The sequence below is a fragment of the Sus scrofa genome, chromosome 1, assembly GCF_000003025.6.
Source record: "Sus scrofa isolate TJ Tabasco breed Duroc chromosome 1, Sscrofa11.1, whole genome shotgun sequence".
NCBI lineage: Eukaryota > Metazoa > Chordata > Mammalia > Artiodactyla > Suidae > Sus > Sus scrofa.
Window position 1 is genome coordinate 159,812,158 of NC_010443.5, and position 16,373 is coordinate 159,828,530.

General features: G+C 41.4%; 1 protein-coding gene across 2 annotated transcripts in view; it reads right to left on the reverse strand.

Annotated features, from left to right (window-relative positions):
- CDH20 (cadherin 20) overlaps positions 4,934-16,373 on the reverse strand; it is a 207,895-nt gene continuing 196,455 nt past the window's right edge. The window contains exons 10-12 of one of the 2 annotated variants that reach the window (XM_013993290.2): positions 16,200-16,317; positions 10,985-11,236; positions 4,934-6,508 (exon numbers count right to left, since the gene is read on the reverse strand). In XM_013993290.2, coding sequence (XP_013848744.2) covers positions 6,003-6,508; positions 10,985-11,236; positions 16,200-16,317 — 876 coding nt within the window. In that variant the 3' untranslated portion in view covers positions 4,934-6,002. The remainder of the gene's footprint in view (positions 6,509-10,984; positions 11,237-16,199; positions 16,318-16,373) is intronic. The other variant, XM_021099806.1, reaches the window with a different exon arrangement.

Genomic DNA, 16,373 nt, shown 5'->3' on the forward strand with positions numbered 1-16,373 from the left:
GTAGACTTTTTAAAAAAAATCTTTTTAGTGACACACTCTCGGCACATGGAGGTTCATAGACTAGGGGTCCAATCAGAGCTGAAGCTGCCAACCTATGCCACAGCCATAGCAACACCATATCTGAGCCTCGTCTGAGACTTACACCACAGCTCACGGCAATGCCAGATCCTTAACTCATTGAGGGAGGCCAGAGATCAAACCTGCATCCTCATGGATGCTAGTCAGATTTGTTTCTGCTGAGCCATGACAGGAACTCCTTAACTGTAGACTTTTTGATGATCGCCATTCTAACCAGTGTGAAGTAACATCTCATTAATTTTGATTTATATTTCTCTAGTAATTAGTGATGTTGAGCATTTTTTTAATGTGCTTTTTGTCTATCTGTATATCTTCTTTGGAGAAGTATATATTTAGATCTTCTGCCCTTTTTTTTTTTTTTTTTTGACTGGGAAGCAACCTAAATGTGCATACACAAAGAAATGGATAAAGAAAATATGGTACATATATACAATGGAATATCACTCAGCCATAAAAAAGAATGAAGTAATGACTTTTGAAGCAACATGGACTGACCTAGAGATTATTATATTAAGTGAAGTAAGGAAGGCAGAGAAAGACAAATATCATATGATATCACTTACATATGGAAATTTAAAAAAAGATACAAATGAATTTATTGACAAAACAGAAACAGACTCACTGACTTCAAGAACAAACTTGTGGTTACCAAAGGGGAAGGGGGACAGGGATGAAATGGGGGCTTGGAACTGGCAAATGCACACTTTTGTACACGGAATAGATGGTCAATGGGCACCTGTTGTATGGCATAGGGAAATCTACTCACTGTCCTGTGGTAATCTGTATTAGGATAGATATATGTCTATGTATGGCTGAATCGCTCTGCTCTATGGCAGAAATTAGCACAAAATTGTAAATCAACTATACTTCAACACAATTAAATAAATTAAAAAAATAATAAAGACACCAGAGAGCTTGCTTGCTCCCCCACCATATGGGGCACAATGAGAAGGTGGCCATCTGAAAACCAGGAAGAGAGTCCTCTTTGAGAACCTGACTATGCTGGCATCCTGATCTTGGACTTCTGGCTTCCAGAACTAAGAGACAATAAATTTCTGTTATTTCTTTTCTTTTTTCTTTTCTTGTCTTTTTAGGGCCACACCCATAGCATATGGAAGTTCCCAGGCTAGGGGGTCTAATCAGAGCTAAGGCTGGGGGCCTACACTACAGCCAGAGCAATGCCAGATCTGAGCTGCGTCTTCGACCTACACTGCAGATCATGGCAACGCCGGATCCTTAACCCATTGAGTGAGGCCAGGGATCTAAACTGTGTCCTCATGGATGCTAGTCAGATTCATTTCAGCTGAGCCATGAAGGGAACTCCATAAATTTCTGTTATTTAAGCCACCCAATTTAATGGTGTATTATTTTGGCAGCATGAGCAGGCTAATACAGGATTTAAAAAAATGTGGTGTATCTGCACAATGGAATACTGCTGCGTAACAAAGAGCAATGAACTATTGATACATACAGTGACGTGAATGAATCTCAGAATAATAATGCTGAATGAAAGAAGCCAGACAACCCTCCCCCCACATAAAAAAGAGTATACTTTGTATGATTACATTTAGTAAAACTCTAGAAAATGTGAACAAATCTATTGTTATAGATAGCACATTGGTGGTTGCTTGCAGTTAGGGAGAGTGATTGGCAGGGATGGGAGAGAGGTATTGCAACAGAGTATGAGAAAATTCTTGAGGGTAACAGATATTTTTGCTATCTTGATTGGGGTGATGGTTTCATGAGTGTACACATATGTCAAAACAATAAATTGTATACTTTATCTATAGTTTATGTATATTAATTATGTAATTAATAATAATATAAATGTATATTAATTACATATAAAAATATGTTGTATGCCTAATTTTGTCCACTTTATATACCAGAACCTTGACCCTATGATCAAGCAGAAGGCTTCCAAATCCAGGTATTTACAGATAAAAATATCCTGAAAGTTCTAGATATTAATTCTGTTATGATGATGACAAATGGACTTGAGAATGAATCCATCAGCAAAAAAGAACTACTTGTAAGATATATCCTATGCTCATGTGGTTCCAGCACTAGAAAAGATATACTGGGAATTCTGACATCAAGGCCTAGTTCTGGATCACTAGTAAATTAGTAACAACTCTGTTGTGGCTCAGTGGAAACGAATCCGACTAGGAACCACTAGGTTGTAGGTTCAGTCCCTGACCAGCGGGTTAAGGATCTGGCATTACCATGAGCTGTGGTGAAGGTCGAAGATGTGGCTTGGATCCCGAGTTGCTGTGGCTGTGGCTCCGATTAGACCCCTAGCCTGGAAACCTCCATATGTTGTGGGACCCTAAAAAGACCAAAAAAAAAAAAAAAAACCCAACAAACTAGTAACAACCTTAGCCAATATGCCTATACTGATTTTGGCTTGTCTGAGTTTTGTTTTCAGGATTTATAGATTCTTCATTGTGTAAGCCACTCCCATCTTTTCCTTTGCTACTTGCCATGTGAAGATATTCTGCTGTACAATAGGCATTGACAGAACACTGTAAACCAACTATAATGGAAAAAATAAAAATCATTTTAAAAATGAAAAAAAGATATTCTGCTCTTTTGATTCGGAAAATTCATTGCTAATCTTTATCTTTGCTTGTGTTCTTGTTCAGAATACAGTTTCAGATATAAAGTCTTATCAATTGATTTCCACAGATGCTCCTTTTCCCTCTAACATGTAAATGAAAGGCTAGCTGCTTTACCTGTTGGCAAAGAAATGGCTGAATAACTTTACAGCCCTCTTGCTAAACCTGATCACATTCTGCATTCTGTCTGGGAGTGACAATGTTTTATTTTCAGGATAAAACAGCACTGTATGGCAAGAGAAGGGAATTTTAAAACTCATTTGGAGGGAACCATCTCTTTAGTGTGTGAGCTGAAGTGGCTCTCCTATCTGTGTTTCTCTCACACTTCCTGTATCACACCATTAAACATCCTCCCAGGGACCAGAAGCTCCAGGAGATTCTGCTTAATCATTTCGTGCCCAGTATCATGGGGGACCACTTTGCAGGAAGTGGGGCATGATAACCCCCTGTGGTTAGGATAACAGCTGATCCCAGTTTTTAAAACATGTAACAGAGAGTGAGATAGTCAAAAAATTATCCTCAGGGGTAGAGATAGAAAAGGAGAATGTTATAGGGACTAACTTCCAGACATTCATATAACTAGTATGTTGTAAAGCTTAGTTTGGACTCAAGTTCACTTATTTATTATTTTGGCTGTGCTCATGGTATGTAGAAGTTCCTGGGCCAGGGATTGAGCCTGCATCATAACGTTGAAAACACTAGATCCTTAACCTGCTACACCACTAGGGAACTCCTGAGAGCTGCCTTTCATGGAGGAAAGGGTGACTATGCCGAAGGTTGAATGTGAGAATTTGCCTGGCTGTTAGTATACCACTTAATAAAGGACAAATCATTCTGCTTGCTCCCAGACCCTCACTAGCCTTCTCACCATATTTCTGCCAAACTGTTCTTTTTACTGGAAAAAAGATTCACACCACCATTCTACAGTTGGGGTGGGCCCCAGTGCTAGCAGGCCAACAATCTAATCTTTGTTATGTTTCAGAAAGAGCTACCGTATACCAGAGGTTCTTAAAAGTGTGGTCCCTGGACCAGCATCACCAGCATCACCCAGGAAACTGTTAGAAATACAAATCACCCCAGAGCAACTGAATTAGAAACCAAGGTTAAAGCCCAACAAACTATAGTTTAACAAGTGTTTCAAGTGATTCTGATACATATTAAAATTTGAGAACCTGTAACCAAGACACTCAGAAAACTATTTTTGTTCACAATTTGTTCCCAATTGTGAGGATAATTGTGTAAAATATCCTTTAATAACGGGATGTCAAAGAAAGAGATCCCTTCAATTATGCACACATTAAACACTTTTTAAGCACCCATTGTTAGTTATTGTGGGGAAAGGAAAGATGAATAAAATAAAAGATGAACCTTCTATGAGCTAACCCAGTATTGACAAGATGTACATCATTGGTACACGTTTGTATATATTTTTGCTCCTTATTTGATGTGCCAACAGAACAGAGATGAAAATAGCAAAGCAGCCTGCTTCATTGGTGGCTACGTGCAATACTGCCTCACAAAATAAAAAAATAAGGTGCCAAATTCACTACTTTTTTTTTTTGTTTGTTTTTTAAGGGCTGCACCAATGGCATATGGAAGTTGGCAGACTAGGGGTCGAATTGGAGGTGTAGCTGCCAGCCTACACCACAGCCACAGCAACATGGGATCTGAGCTGTGTCTGTGACCTACACACAGCTCACTGCAACACTGGATCCTTAACCCTCTGAACAGGGCCAGGGATTGAACCGGAATCCTCATGGATACTAGTTGGGTTCGTTACCACTGAGCCACAATGGGAACTCCCTAAATTCACTAATGTATTGTTGATGTTATCAAATCATCCTTCACTCTTTTCAGAGATGGAGAAATCATTATTCATGAAAATCTTAACAGCTTCATAGTTTAAACCATCCAGTCATGTGGTTAGTGACCGAGATAAAATGCACAGCCTCAGACTTCTTTGTTGTTGCCTTTGCTTTATGAATCAGCCCCAGGAGGTCACTGGTAGCTCAGTAGGTTAAGGATCTGGCCTGTCACTGCAGTGGCATAGGTTTGATCCCTGGCCCTGGTACTTCTGCAGTCCACAGGTGCAGCCAAAAACAAAAAACAAACAAACACCAAACAAACAAACAAAAACCGAATCAGCCCCAGTGCCAGAAACCTGAGACTAGGTGATTAGGTCAGGATCACAAAGCCATCGTTTACCTGCTCAGCAATTAAACAAATGTGCAATAGACTTTCCCTTCTATTTAAGTTTTATTAAAAGAAGTGCTAAGGTACTGAGGTGCAGTACATCATATTTATTACCAAAATTATTAACAAATATACAAAACTTTTACATGTAATTTTCTTACATCCATTTATTCTCTATAATACTGATTTTTGTTCAAGTAGGTTATCTACAGTATGTAAACATCCCTTGGATTGACCTCACACAGATTAGGAAAGCCCTCTAACCCATGCTTTTATCAGATACTTCTTTTTATTTGGCTTTCATTTGTAGCATCTAATCTTCACATTTGGCACATGGAAGAGATTTCTACAGTGCAAAAGAGGCAGATTTTGTTTTCCTTCTGAACAATTTTGCAGGGGCACAGTTAAAGAGCTGAGAGAACAAGAGCCCTGTAACTTCATGGAGGTGGATTTGTTGTAATGCCAACTCTTGGTTCAGCCATTAAACTTGAGGGTAGTCAATGCCTCTTCCTTCTCCCACCCTCCCACCCATCCCCCATGCAAGGCCAATTCGGCCTTAACCTTGTCTGAAAAGGGTTAATTCCATCCACTCCAGAACAAGTAGGTTAATTTCACCGAGGAAAAATTTTTTCAGTGTTCTTTTGTGTGGGTTGATTTGTGCGGTGTGATGATGAGCCAGCAGAACTCTTAAACGGAGAATAAAATAGGATGGGAAAAACAAAACAAAAAACAAAAGATAGGACAGTATCGTTTCAATTACACCTCGGCATCAAAGAGCACAGCCGCTTTGAGGCGGCAAAGTAACGAAGACCTTGGTGAATGGCAGAGAAAAGCCAAACCTGCCATATTCAACTCTGGACTCTATGCCTTGTAATACAGTGTCACGTAAATTAAAAAGAAAAAAAGGTCATCGCAGATTCTGCCCCCCTCCTCCTGTGTTTCCTTGTGATTATTTAACTTAATCTAACCAAGTAAAGCTGATCCAGAGAGAGCCCCATTCGCCCGCTCACCCCCATCCTGACTCTCCAGCACAATATTGCTCTCGTGGTTGCTTGTGCCTTGTCCGCGAAGCATCCGCCCAGAATGGCTAGGTTGGACCCGCGTCGGCTTCCGTCACCATAGGGGCGCGGGCCCCTCAGACGCCCCGTAGAGCTCCGCCAGCTTCCGGAAGCGGGGCCCCCAGTCTGTCAGGAAGTCGAAGCTCTGCTCTGAGTCCGATGTGGCTGACTGCAGGGAGCTCAGAGACCCGGCGACCGAGCCATCCCCCTCGAACATGTACGTCTGCAGGGAGTCAAAGGGCGGGGCCCACAGGTCCATGTCGGCCTCGTAGAGCTTGGCCAGCACATAGCTGTGGACGGTACTGTTGACAGCGCACGTCTGAGGCACGTAGCGGGAGAGGCTCTCGATCTCGGGCAGCATGTCCTGCCGCGTCTTGGGGGCGCCTCCCGCCTGCGCCTCCCGCGGGTTCCACATGGCCGCGATGTCGAAGGCCTCGGTGTCCTCCTCGCCCCCGCCCTCGTCGTCGTAGCGGACGATGTTCTCGTGGATGTTCTCTTCGTCGTCGATGATGTACGGCTGTTTCCGGTGCCTCCTCATGGACAGGATGAGCAGCACCAGCACTGCCGGAGACAGAGCAGAGGGCATTTACGGAAGAGCCCTGGTTGTGTGGACGGTGACTAGAGCTCTGATCGGTTAGTACAGGTACAGGAAGGGCTGTCTGGGTGGTGAGCGCTCAGACGGCATTTGGATCTTTTACATCGCAGGGTCTACCCTGTCCGCACTCATTCTGCCATGTCTGGGATGGAGCGTTTGTAGGTAGAGAAATCCCATGTGACATGATGCCACGTGGTTCAGTTAGAGGTTGCATGTAAAGTCTCTTTGCATCACCTTACTGCTTTGAAATGTGTATCGTGTACACCCAGCCACCCACTGTAAATTCTCGACAGCAAAGCTCAAAGACCTGTGGCCGGCGGTGGAGTATATGATAAGGGTCAGATCATGTCTTCTATCTAAAGACGAATAAACTTTTTATTATAATGTGGAAATCTTACTCTATAGGTGGAACCTTGCTTTTTAGTATTAGTATCTCTATAAGATCCTCGTTGTTGAGCCTTAAACAACATGGGTTTGAACTACTGGGGACCACTTAGACGCAAATTTTTTTAAAATAAATACTTAGACTATAATACTTTTGCCACTGGTTGCCACAGATGCCAAACCGTGGATACTGAGGGTTTTCTACAAGTTATACACGGATTTTTGACAGCAGGGAAGGTCGTTGCCCTTAACCCCACCCCACCATTGTTCAAGTTTCCACTCTGATTGTATATTAGTGCATATGCACATAGACACATATGTTTTTTTTGGCGTCCTTTAACTTGTGGAAGTTCCTTGGCCAGGGATGGAATCCACAGCTGGAGCAATGATGGATCCTTAAACTGCTGCGACACAGCAGGAACTCCCTAGACACATATGTTAAATATGAGCCAAAGTCTTACTCTTTTTGTATTTTCTCCCCAAAATAAGAACTTAAATGACTGCCATTGTTCGGTTAACTCAGATTCCTCTGAGAAGCTTTCCATTAGGAAGAGGTTTGTGACTTTCTGGATCCAAAGATGTTCACGGAAGGGAGGGAAGGAGCAGTGACATTTTATATAATTCATCATGTTATCAAAGGAGTGCCACACTGTTAGATGTGCCCTTGCAGCCTTGGAAAAAAATTTTATCCCAACAAATTTTTTTTTTTTTTTTTTTTTTTTAAGGATGTGTTCACTGGGGTTTAAAGGAGAGATAGAGATAATCCCATTGAACTGTTTATCTCTGTGACTGAAAATGTTTTCCAGGAAGTGTGTTGAGGTTTTAGCTGTAGAACTGCTATTGATTTTTTTTTTCTGGCGTGCTTTGTTACAGCTGGTGAACAGTGACAGCTTGACAACACTGCAAAATAAGCCCCCGGTTTATCCAAGGGGGAAAAATGGAGTACAGTCATAAGCCCAGTAAGATTATGGAGTAACTTAAAAAAAAAAATCACAATAATGGTCTTTAAAATTTGAATGTGAAATTAAAAAAAATTATTTATTATTATTTTTAATTTTTAGGGCTGCGCTTGCGACATATGGAAGTTCTCAGGCTGTGGGTCGAATTGGGGCTGCACCCGCCAGCCTACACCACATCTACAGCAACGCAGGATCCGAGCTGCATCTGCAACCTACACCACAGCTCATGGCAATGCTGGATCCTTAACCCACTGAGCAAGGCCAAGGATGGAACCTGCATCCTCATGGATACTAGTTGGGTTCGTCACCCACTGAGCCACAATGGGAACTCTGGAATATGTTTTTTGTAAATTGAAATTAATGATGTTAACATGACATTTTCCCGAACAGCTCAGGTGACAAAATGTACACACAGGAAACAATGATATACTCTTGTATGTTATCTGTATGTGCAAAAATATAACTCACAGATTTTAGGACTGTGGGATTTCAGAGAAGTGGACTAATGAGGCTTTAAGGAAGTGGCTGGGGTGGGATTTGGATGGATGCAGGTTGAAGAAATAGGATTTTTAGTGAACTTGTTGTGTTTGTGAGATTCAGTAAACAGTTACTAAATTCAAATATCAAATATTTTTTAGATACTGTCTGAAGCATTGGGGAAATGGTTATGAAATGACTTCTGCTTTTAGAGGCTTACAGTCTAAAGAGATGATAGACATTAATGATTAATATGAATCTGGTAGTGATAAGGATTATCATAGAGTTACAAGTGTTTTGAAGAGAATCCAGAAGCAAGGCCAGTTAACTCTTCCTAGGGGACTGGGAAAACCTCCATGTAAGTGATACTAGAGTGGTAGGTGTGGTAGTTCAGAAAATGCTAGGAAGCAGAATTAGAAAAGTCTTTGCGTTTCTACTGGAAAAAATTAATTTGGCAATTTATAGAACTCTTAAAAAATAAAGATTGCTACATATCTTATTTTTTAGGTAATCAGATTTAAATAACAAGTATTATATAACCCCCTGAAAATCACAGTTTGGGAAAAATGATCCTATTTAGCTGAAAGGCGTTCCTGACAGAAGAGAATCCGTTTTAGGATGTTTACTCTTTAGGATCTGTAGGCATAGAGCGTAAGGCCTATGAGATTTTCTAGGAACTAGGTGCATACTTAAGACATGAAAAAATATCCATAGTAAAAATTAATTTGTTTATTTCATTGTCCACAAAATAAAGGTTTTTTTTTTGTGTGTGTGACAAATCGACTGCAGCTCAGTTTTATGAATTATATTTAATGTGGGATGTACACTCTTAGAAATAAAAGTGCCTAAAACTATGAGGACTTTATGACAGTTTTGCTTAATTTAGGTCCTGAAACTGTCTGTTTTGTGCAATTCGAAAGACAAGACATAATGGGTTTGGGAGGCACCAAATAAATTGCCCCTTGCATACCACTTCTCACTTGAGAGCTTCTTTGTGCCAGTCTCTTTAAATCAGTCTCCCCATAATGATGGCTTCTTTCACTGTTTGTGGGCTAAAATAAACTTACAATGTAAGACATTTTCCAAAGATGGTAGTAAGGACAGCCAGACTGGGAATTTCTCCTAGGAGCAAGTTTCTTCCAAGACCTCTTGCAGCTTACCCTGTTAGGGACTCAAGGACTCCCGGTGCCACCTTGTGGACACCCAGGAAATTGCAGGAGGGTTTTATTTATCAATACAGAAAGGGACCAGAAACTGTAACAGTGGTCTGATTGAGGTTACTTCTTTATACTGTTTCTCCCTTCATGTAGCGCCTAACTAAAAAAACAAAATTAAACATGATGTTGTATTTTAAAATGTTTTCCCAGAAGCATATTCCATAGGCCTACTAGAAATTCAGTCAAGCACTGATATTTTACAGTCAGACCTTTGTTTAATCTGATTCAGTCTCTTGGTGTGGAGATAAACCTGGGATCAGAGCTTAAATTCTAATTTAAATCCCCAGTGCTTTACTCTTTTCCCTTATGGAATGCTTGGAATTCTTTCATACTGAATAATATTACTGTCTACTAAGGTTGTTTTTCTCTAAGCAAAATATATATGCTAAGAATTAATTCAGTCAGAAGAGTTGGGAGATATGTACAGATATTTCTTTGGCTTTAGGAGTTGGTTTAGATGTTTTATGGTTTGTTTTTGAGTGTGGAGTTTGAAAACAATAGCATGAATGGCGTTATGTACAAGGGAGCTAGGTGGCTATTTTGTAGTATAACTATAGAGGAAGAAGAAAGGCTCTACTATCCCAGTAGTGCTTCTTCACTGGCCTGTCATCACATCTTTTTATTTCACCAGGAGAGGCAGACCGGCCCTGGTTAGAGGCCATGGTACCTGGGAGGGGTTCCAGGGCCCCCAAACAGCTTATCCTCCTGGATATCCATGTGGTTCACTCTGCCACTTCTTAAAAATCTCTGCTCAAGAGGTCTTCTTATCAGTGAGGTCTCCCCTGACCACCCTGTTTAAAATGGCACATACCCCATCTCCTGTTCTTCAGGACTCCCTGTCCCTCTTTCCATCCCTGACCGCCTCCAGCATCTGGGGAGGAACATTTGGGAGAAGGCCTGTACTTTGCAGATACAGGGCAGGCACAGTGCAGGGCCTGCCTGCACCTCCGTCCTGGCTCTGCCTCTGAGATTTGGCCTTGGGCCTGTCATTACCTCTTTGTGCCCTAGCTACCACTTACCTGAAATGAGGGGATTAGAAGACATGAGCATCATAGCCTGTCCAAAATTACCATTTGGTCCTATAATGTAAAAATGAACTTGCTTTGTTTTGAAGTAAGCTCTGTGAAGGCTCTATCCTGTTAATCCCAGCAACTAGAATGGCAACCTGGCCTATTGTAGATGCTTGACAAATAGGTGTGCTTTTATCTGGCCAGAGAGGCCACAAATGCTTTGAAGGAAGTGATTGTCATCAATTTCTGTACTTTTCCCCAGCTTTGCTCTCCCACCTTTTCAGTAAAAGGGTGTGGAAAACCACTTCTGGACAGCTGTGTTGGCATGATAAGGGACTGATACCTTGATAAGCACATGCAGGACCCCGAAGAATGGAAAGGAGCCCATTACTCACCTAAGAGGACAAAGATGCAGGCCAGGATGGCGATGAGGGCACCGCGACTCAGACTGACGGGGAGCATGTAGGCCTCGGGGCTGCAGGACAGGACGTGGCCGTCATCGTCACAGCTGCACACCTGGATAGTCAGTGTGCCTGTGCTGCTCAGCACTGGCTGCCCGTTGTCTGATATCAGGATGGGCAGGTAAAAGACGCTCTGCTCCTGCTGCCGGAAGCCAGACCTCCTGGTTAGAATCCGGGCAGTGTTATCTGAAGAGGACAGGGATTCCAGGATTGAAAAGGGAGAGGGAAGAGGAAAAATGGAAGAACCAAGAAGTGAATTAATTTTTTTGGATTTGAAAGCAAGGGGGCAGCTCCAGGCCTGGTGGCTTTCCCTGGAGGCGGTCACCTACAGCCCACCAGGTGTGTCAGGATCAGTGTTTGGATTCAGAAACCAAGATTTTTGCTTGCTTCTAGGCAAAACCCTGAGGCCTCGGAGAAAAACCCTTTTTGAGAGTCTGTCTTACCCTTTGTGACATAAAGTGCCCAGGGCGAACTGTCAGACTTCAGATGTGACTGAAATGTCCCTGGGAAAGCTTGACAGGAATGAACAATCACTGGTGACTTGTGGTCCCTGTTTGGTCTCCCTCAGCAGCTTTCCAGGGCCCTGGTGCTGCTTTGCGCCTCCAGGAAAAGAATGCCGAGGAGCCCACGTGGTTATGGCAGATTGCTTATTTTTGCCACTTTATCTGGAATTCATGTCTTTTGCTATTTTCTTTCATGCCTTTGAAATGCAGTGACGAACTCCTGTGCTTTCTGACGAACCTGCTCATTTAGCAGCAGCTTATTTGAAATCCCCTAATCATATGACACACACTGTTATTTCCTGCTACCTGGTGGTCTAAGTTTAAGCAATTAATATGAATTTGGTGAAAATTCAATACTAGTCCTCTCCCCCCCCAGTTTGAAAGGGATTAACAAAATTGTTTGATATGTTTCCACAAAGCTGGTGTGTGCATGTTTGTGTGTATTTATATTTGCCTAATGTAGTATTTGGGGATCTTTTTAAAAAAAATCTGTATATCAGATATATTTTTTGCAAAGCTTGTATCTTTTCCAGCAGTGGAAAAGTTTGAGAGACATGGTAGGACATATAAGCAGTGACTCTCAAAGCTAACATCATCAGGAGTTCCCATCGTGGCGCAGTGGTTAATGAATCTGACTAGGAACCATGAGGTTGTGGGTTCGATCCCTGGCCTTGCTCAGTGGATTAAGGATCTGGCATTTCCATGGGTTGTGGTGTAGGTCACAGATGAGTTTCGGATCTGGCGTTTCTGTGGCTCTGGCGTAGGCTGGTGGCTACAGCTCTGATTCGACCCCTAGCCTGGGAACCTGCATGTTCCAAGGGTGCGGCCCTAGAAAAGACAAAAGACAAAAAAAGAAAGCTAACATCATCAATTTGAAAGGTCTTCTGGATGTGTTTCACATTTCACAGAGAAGAGTCTAAAACTTCTTAAAAAATTTTTAGAGCCTAACCAAAGTAAACGTTATTTATATCAGTATTTCTGGACATAATAAAGGGATTATACTTTTCTATCCTCTTGAATTTGGGTATGTCTGTATGATTGGCTTGAGATGATGAAAATGAGCAAAAGTGATTCATGTCACTTCCAGGAAGGAGCAACAGCTGGTGTGTGATTCTCATGCCTTCTTGCCTTGGTGTAGTATGTGAAAGAACATTTGATTGTTTTGTTTGTTTTCTTTTTATGACTGCACCTGCTGCATATGAAAATTCCTGGGCTAGGGGCTGAATTGGAGCTGCAGCTGAGGCCTACACCACAGCCGCAGCAACGCTGGATCTGAGCTGCACCTATGACTTGTGCTAAAGCTTGTAACAATGTCGGATGCTTAACCCATTAAGTGAGTCTGGGAAATGAACCTGTGTTGTGAGAAAACATTTGAGATGGAGAGCCAGGCAGCCTGGGAAGCCTACACATGGACAGCTGTCCTTGGTCAGCAGACCCACAGTTGGCTTTATGCGGACAAGAAATTAACTTTAGTTGCATCAGGCTGCTGAGATTTTGGTGTCATTTGTTCCTTAGCATAGCCTAGCCTCTTCTGACTAGGACATTCTTCCTTATTTAATTTTTTACCTCCTCCTCCCTCTTCTTTTCCATGGTAGCTGTTTTTATTGCATACTTATGTGCTAGGTACTTAGATTTTACATGCAGTATCTCATTTAATCGTCATCACAATTTGGTGAGACAGGGGTAATTTCACCTTTTTGCAGTGAGAAAATTAAGGCCAAGAGAGATTACATAATTGGTTGAAAGTCACTAGTTTAGTGGCAGAGCTGGGATTTGAACTCTGGTCTCTGACTCCAGATATACACTCCTTCCACTGTGCTGTGTAACCACTTACTTTTTATAACATTAATGTTGAAAATTATTCAACTAATTGAAATCTCATCCTGTTTTGGTACAGTACTTTTTCCTCTCATTTCATTCTCAGTGGAGAAAGATATCAGTTGGTTGTCAACCTAAAGATTATATTCATATACCCACCTACCACACAGTCCACCTTTTTGTCTGTTTTCCAGATTTAAGGGCTAAGTACTATTAATTCTGATACACAGTTTTACTTTTTTTTTTTCCTTTTGAAAAAATCAAGTTTTTCTCCAACAAATCTTTTTATTTTTATTTTTCATTTTAATCAAGGCCAGTTCATGGGACTTTTAGAAAGTCTGACAAGAGCTGAATTTCATATAAGTATTACATTATGCTTACTGCATATCATATGTTTCTTGGTCTCAGAACTATCTAGAATTAAAGAAAAAAAAGGTCAGAGTATCACATTGGTGAGATTAGTCCTAGAAGGGAGCTGACATATACTAGCCACTTACATAATTTTTGAATGTAATAACTAGAATGAATTTTTTTTTTTTGTCTTTTCTAGGGCCGCACAGGGCATATGGAGGTTCCCAGGCTAGGGGTCTAATCAGAGCTGTAGCCGCAGGCCTACACCACAGCCAAAGCAATGCCAGATCCAAGCCGCGGCTGCGACCTACACCTCAGCTCACACAACGTTGGATCCTTAACCCACTGAGTGAGTCCAGGGATTGAACCTGCAACCTCATGGTTCCTAGTTGGATTTGTTTCCGCTGTGCCACGACGGGAACTCCTAGAATGAATATTGAATGTAGTAACTAGAGCTTGAATAGCCTATTTGGAAATAGCATTTGTTTCCAGAGTGACACAAAACTCTGTGTGTGTGTGTGTGTGTGTGTGTGTGTGTGTGTGTGGCTAAACAGGAGGTCCCAACTTTCAGTCTCAGTCTTAACACTTACTCATTCTCTGATCTTGGGCCATTTGCTTTTTTTCCTTATCTTTCAAATGAGACAGTGAAAATCAGAGGGGTTAATAACTTCCTTAAAATTTTATAGGACTATTGTAAATATCAAATAAAGCAAAGTATGGGAAAATTCATGTGAAGCTGTGAAGAATACGCACAATTCTTTTCATAATGCTTTTGGGATTTAGAAAAAGTAAGAAAGGCATTACTTGAGATAGTGCGGTGTTGTGTTCATAAAGGAGTACCATGTTTTGGGCATGGGAGTTGGGGGCCTTGACAGTAGATCCACTATATCAGATGTTGGTCAATTTTTTGATGAGCCTCATTAAAGGATACTCAAGGGATAAATTGTTATGAGGAAACTGAGTTCATATTTTCCCTTGAAGTTGCACTGATTTCCTTTTGGAAAACCTTCTAAGAGATGAATCATTTCTTTTTATAGTCATCATGTTCCTGCAGCCCATCTTTTTAAGGTATTGGATCTGAGAATTGGTGCCCAAAGTCATCATTAAGAAATTTGCAGCATTCTGTTGCATATTGTTTCTATATTGATTCTGACAAATATCACAGTGAAGGAATAGGGTGACAGCTAAAAAATTGAAGAAACAACACAATATGTTATTTTTTTTTTTCCTCCTAGGATTTCCACTATAAAACCAATCCTGAAGGGACTGAAACAACTTTTTGCAGGAAAGGTTTCCAGATGAAGCAGATAAAATAATAATTCAAAATTTGATCCAGTAACAAAATCAGGATCTTTAATTGCAGCACTTCTGTTGTTTTAATTTATGTTACTCTTCAGAATTATTATAGTGATTCGATGATTTTATGTAGAAGATTAAAGGGATGACTTGGAAGAATGCTTTCCACTGAGAAGAAAACAAGTTTGATATTCTCAAATTTTAATGGCAAAATATCATGTGGAATGGAATGAATACTTTAAGTCCCAAATAGCTGACATTTGACACTAAGACTAGGTGTGCCTAAATTGTGACTATTTGTTACCCTCTATTTGGATCGTTATAACATGACAGCATTTTAGAGTTGGAATAAAAATGCCACTGCAGCCCAGAGAAGTGATGCCCTCCCTCCCCAAGGTTAGACAGCTAGTTTGTCACAGAATTAGTAACAGAAGGGATCTCTTGGCAGATTTGAATTATTTTTTCACTTGCTCTGACCTTTCTCTGAAAATCTTCTGGCCAGACTGCATAAGCTCCTCCTTTTCCCATCTGTACCTAATGAAGAACGTGCTTAGGTCTGTAAACTCCGTAGCTTATTTGAATGCTTTTTGGAGTAGACAAGTCTAGAATTCCGTTCCAGCAAAGCTGCGATGGGAAGCACTTTCTGGAGTAGAGAATCTCACCTGGCTGTTCTTTCTGAATCATTCCAAAGTCATAAAGTAGTTTCGATGCCAGAACTCATTGTGTTCCTGTATTTACTCTTTGCTCTCTCTAATACTTAGTCTTTGTCTTCCTTTTGTTCTGGGAGCTTTTCACTGTTTCCCCCTTGATCTTTGTGTTGAAGTATTCCCTCAGGTTTTTCTCTTTATCTAGCTTTTTTCTGTCACTTTCTGCGGTTCTTCCTGTAGTTGAAGAACACACAAACATGGTGCCCTTTGTGGGGATGAAGGAAGGCCTTTGCCCATGTGCCTGGCACAGAGCCAGCGCTCAGGCATTTGTGAACTGACTGAATGAAAGTTTTAGAATCAGCAGAGGACGTTCCTTGTCTCTGATGTTCTGAAACAAAACTTTAAAAGATCACACAAGTTAGCATTAATGTCCTCCCTGCTATTCAAAGAACTGGTGACTTCTGACACTGCCTGATAGAGAAACCCAGCGTATCCAGCCCATAATGTAGAAAAGCATCGTAGCCAGCTGATTACCTTGGTTGTCCCTTATGGTGAAGTTGGGGTTGTTAGCAGCCTCAGGGGCCAGGCTGTAGTAGAAGTGCTGGCCGTTGCGTGGGTCATCTTGGTCCACTGCACTCACTGTCTGGATCAGCTAAGGCAGGGACAGGAAATCAGATGAGTCAGAGTCAAAAGAAAAACTTCAAGGTC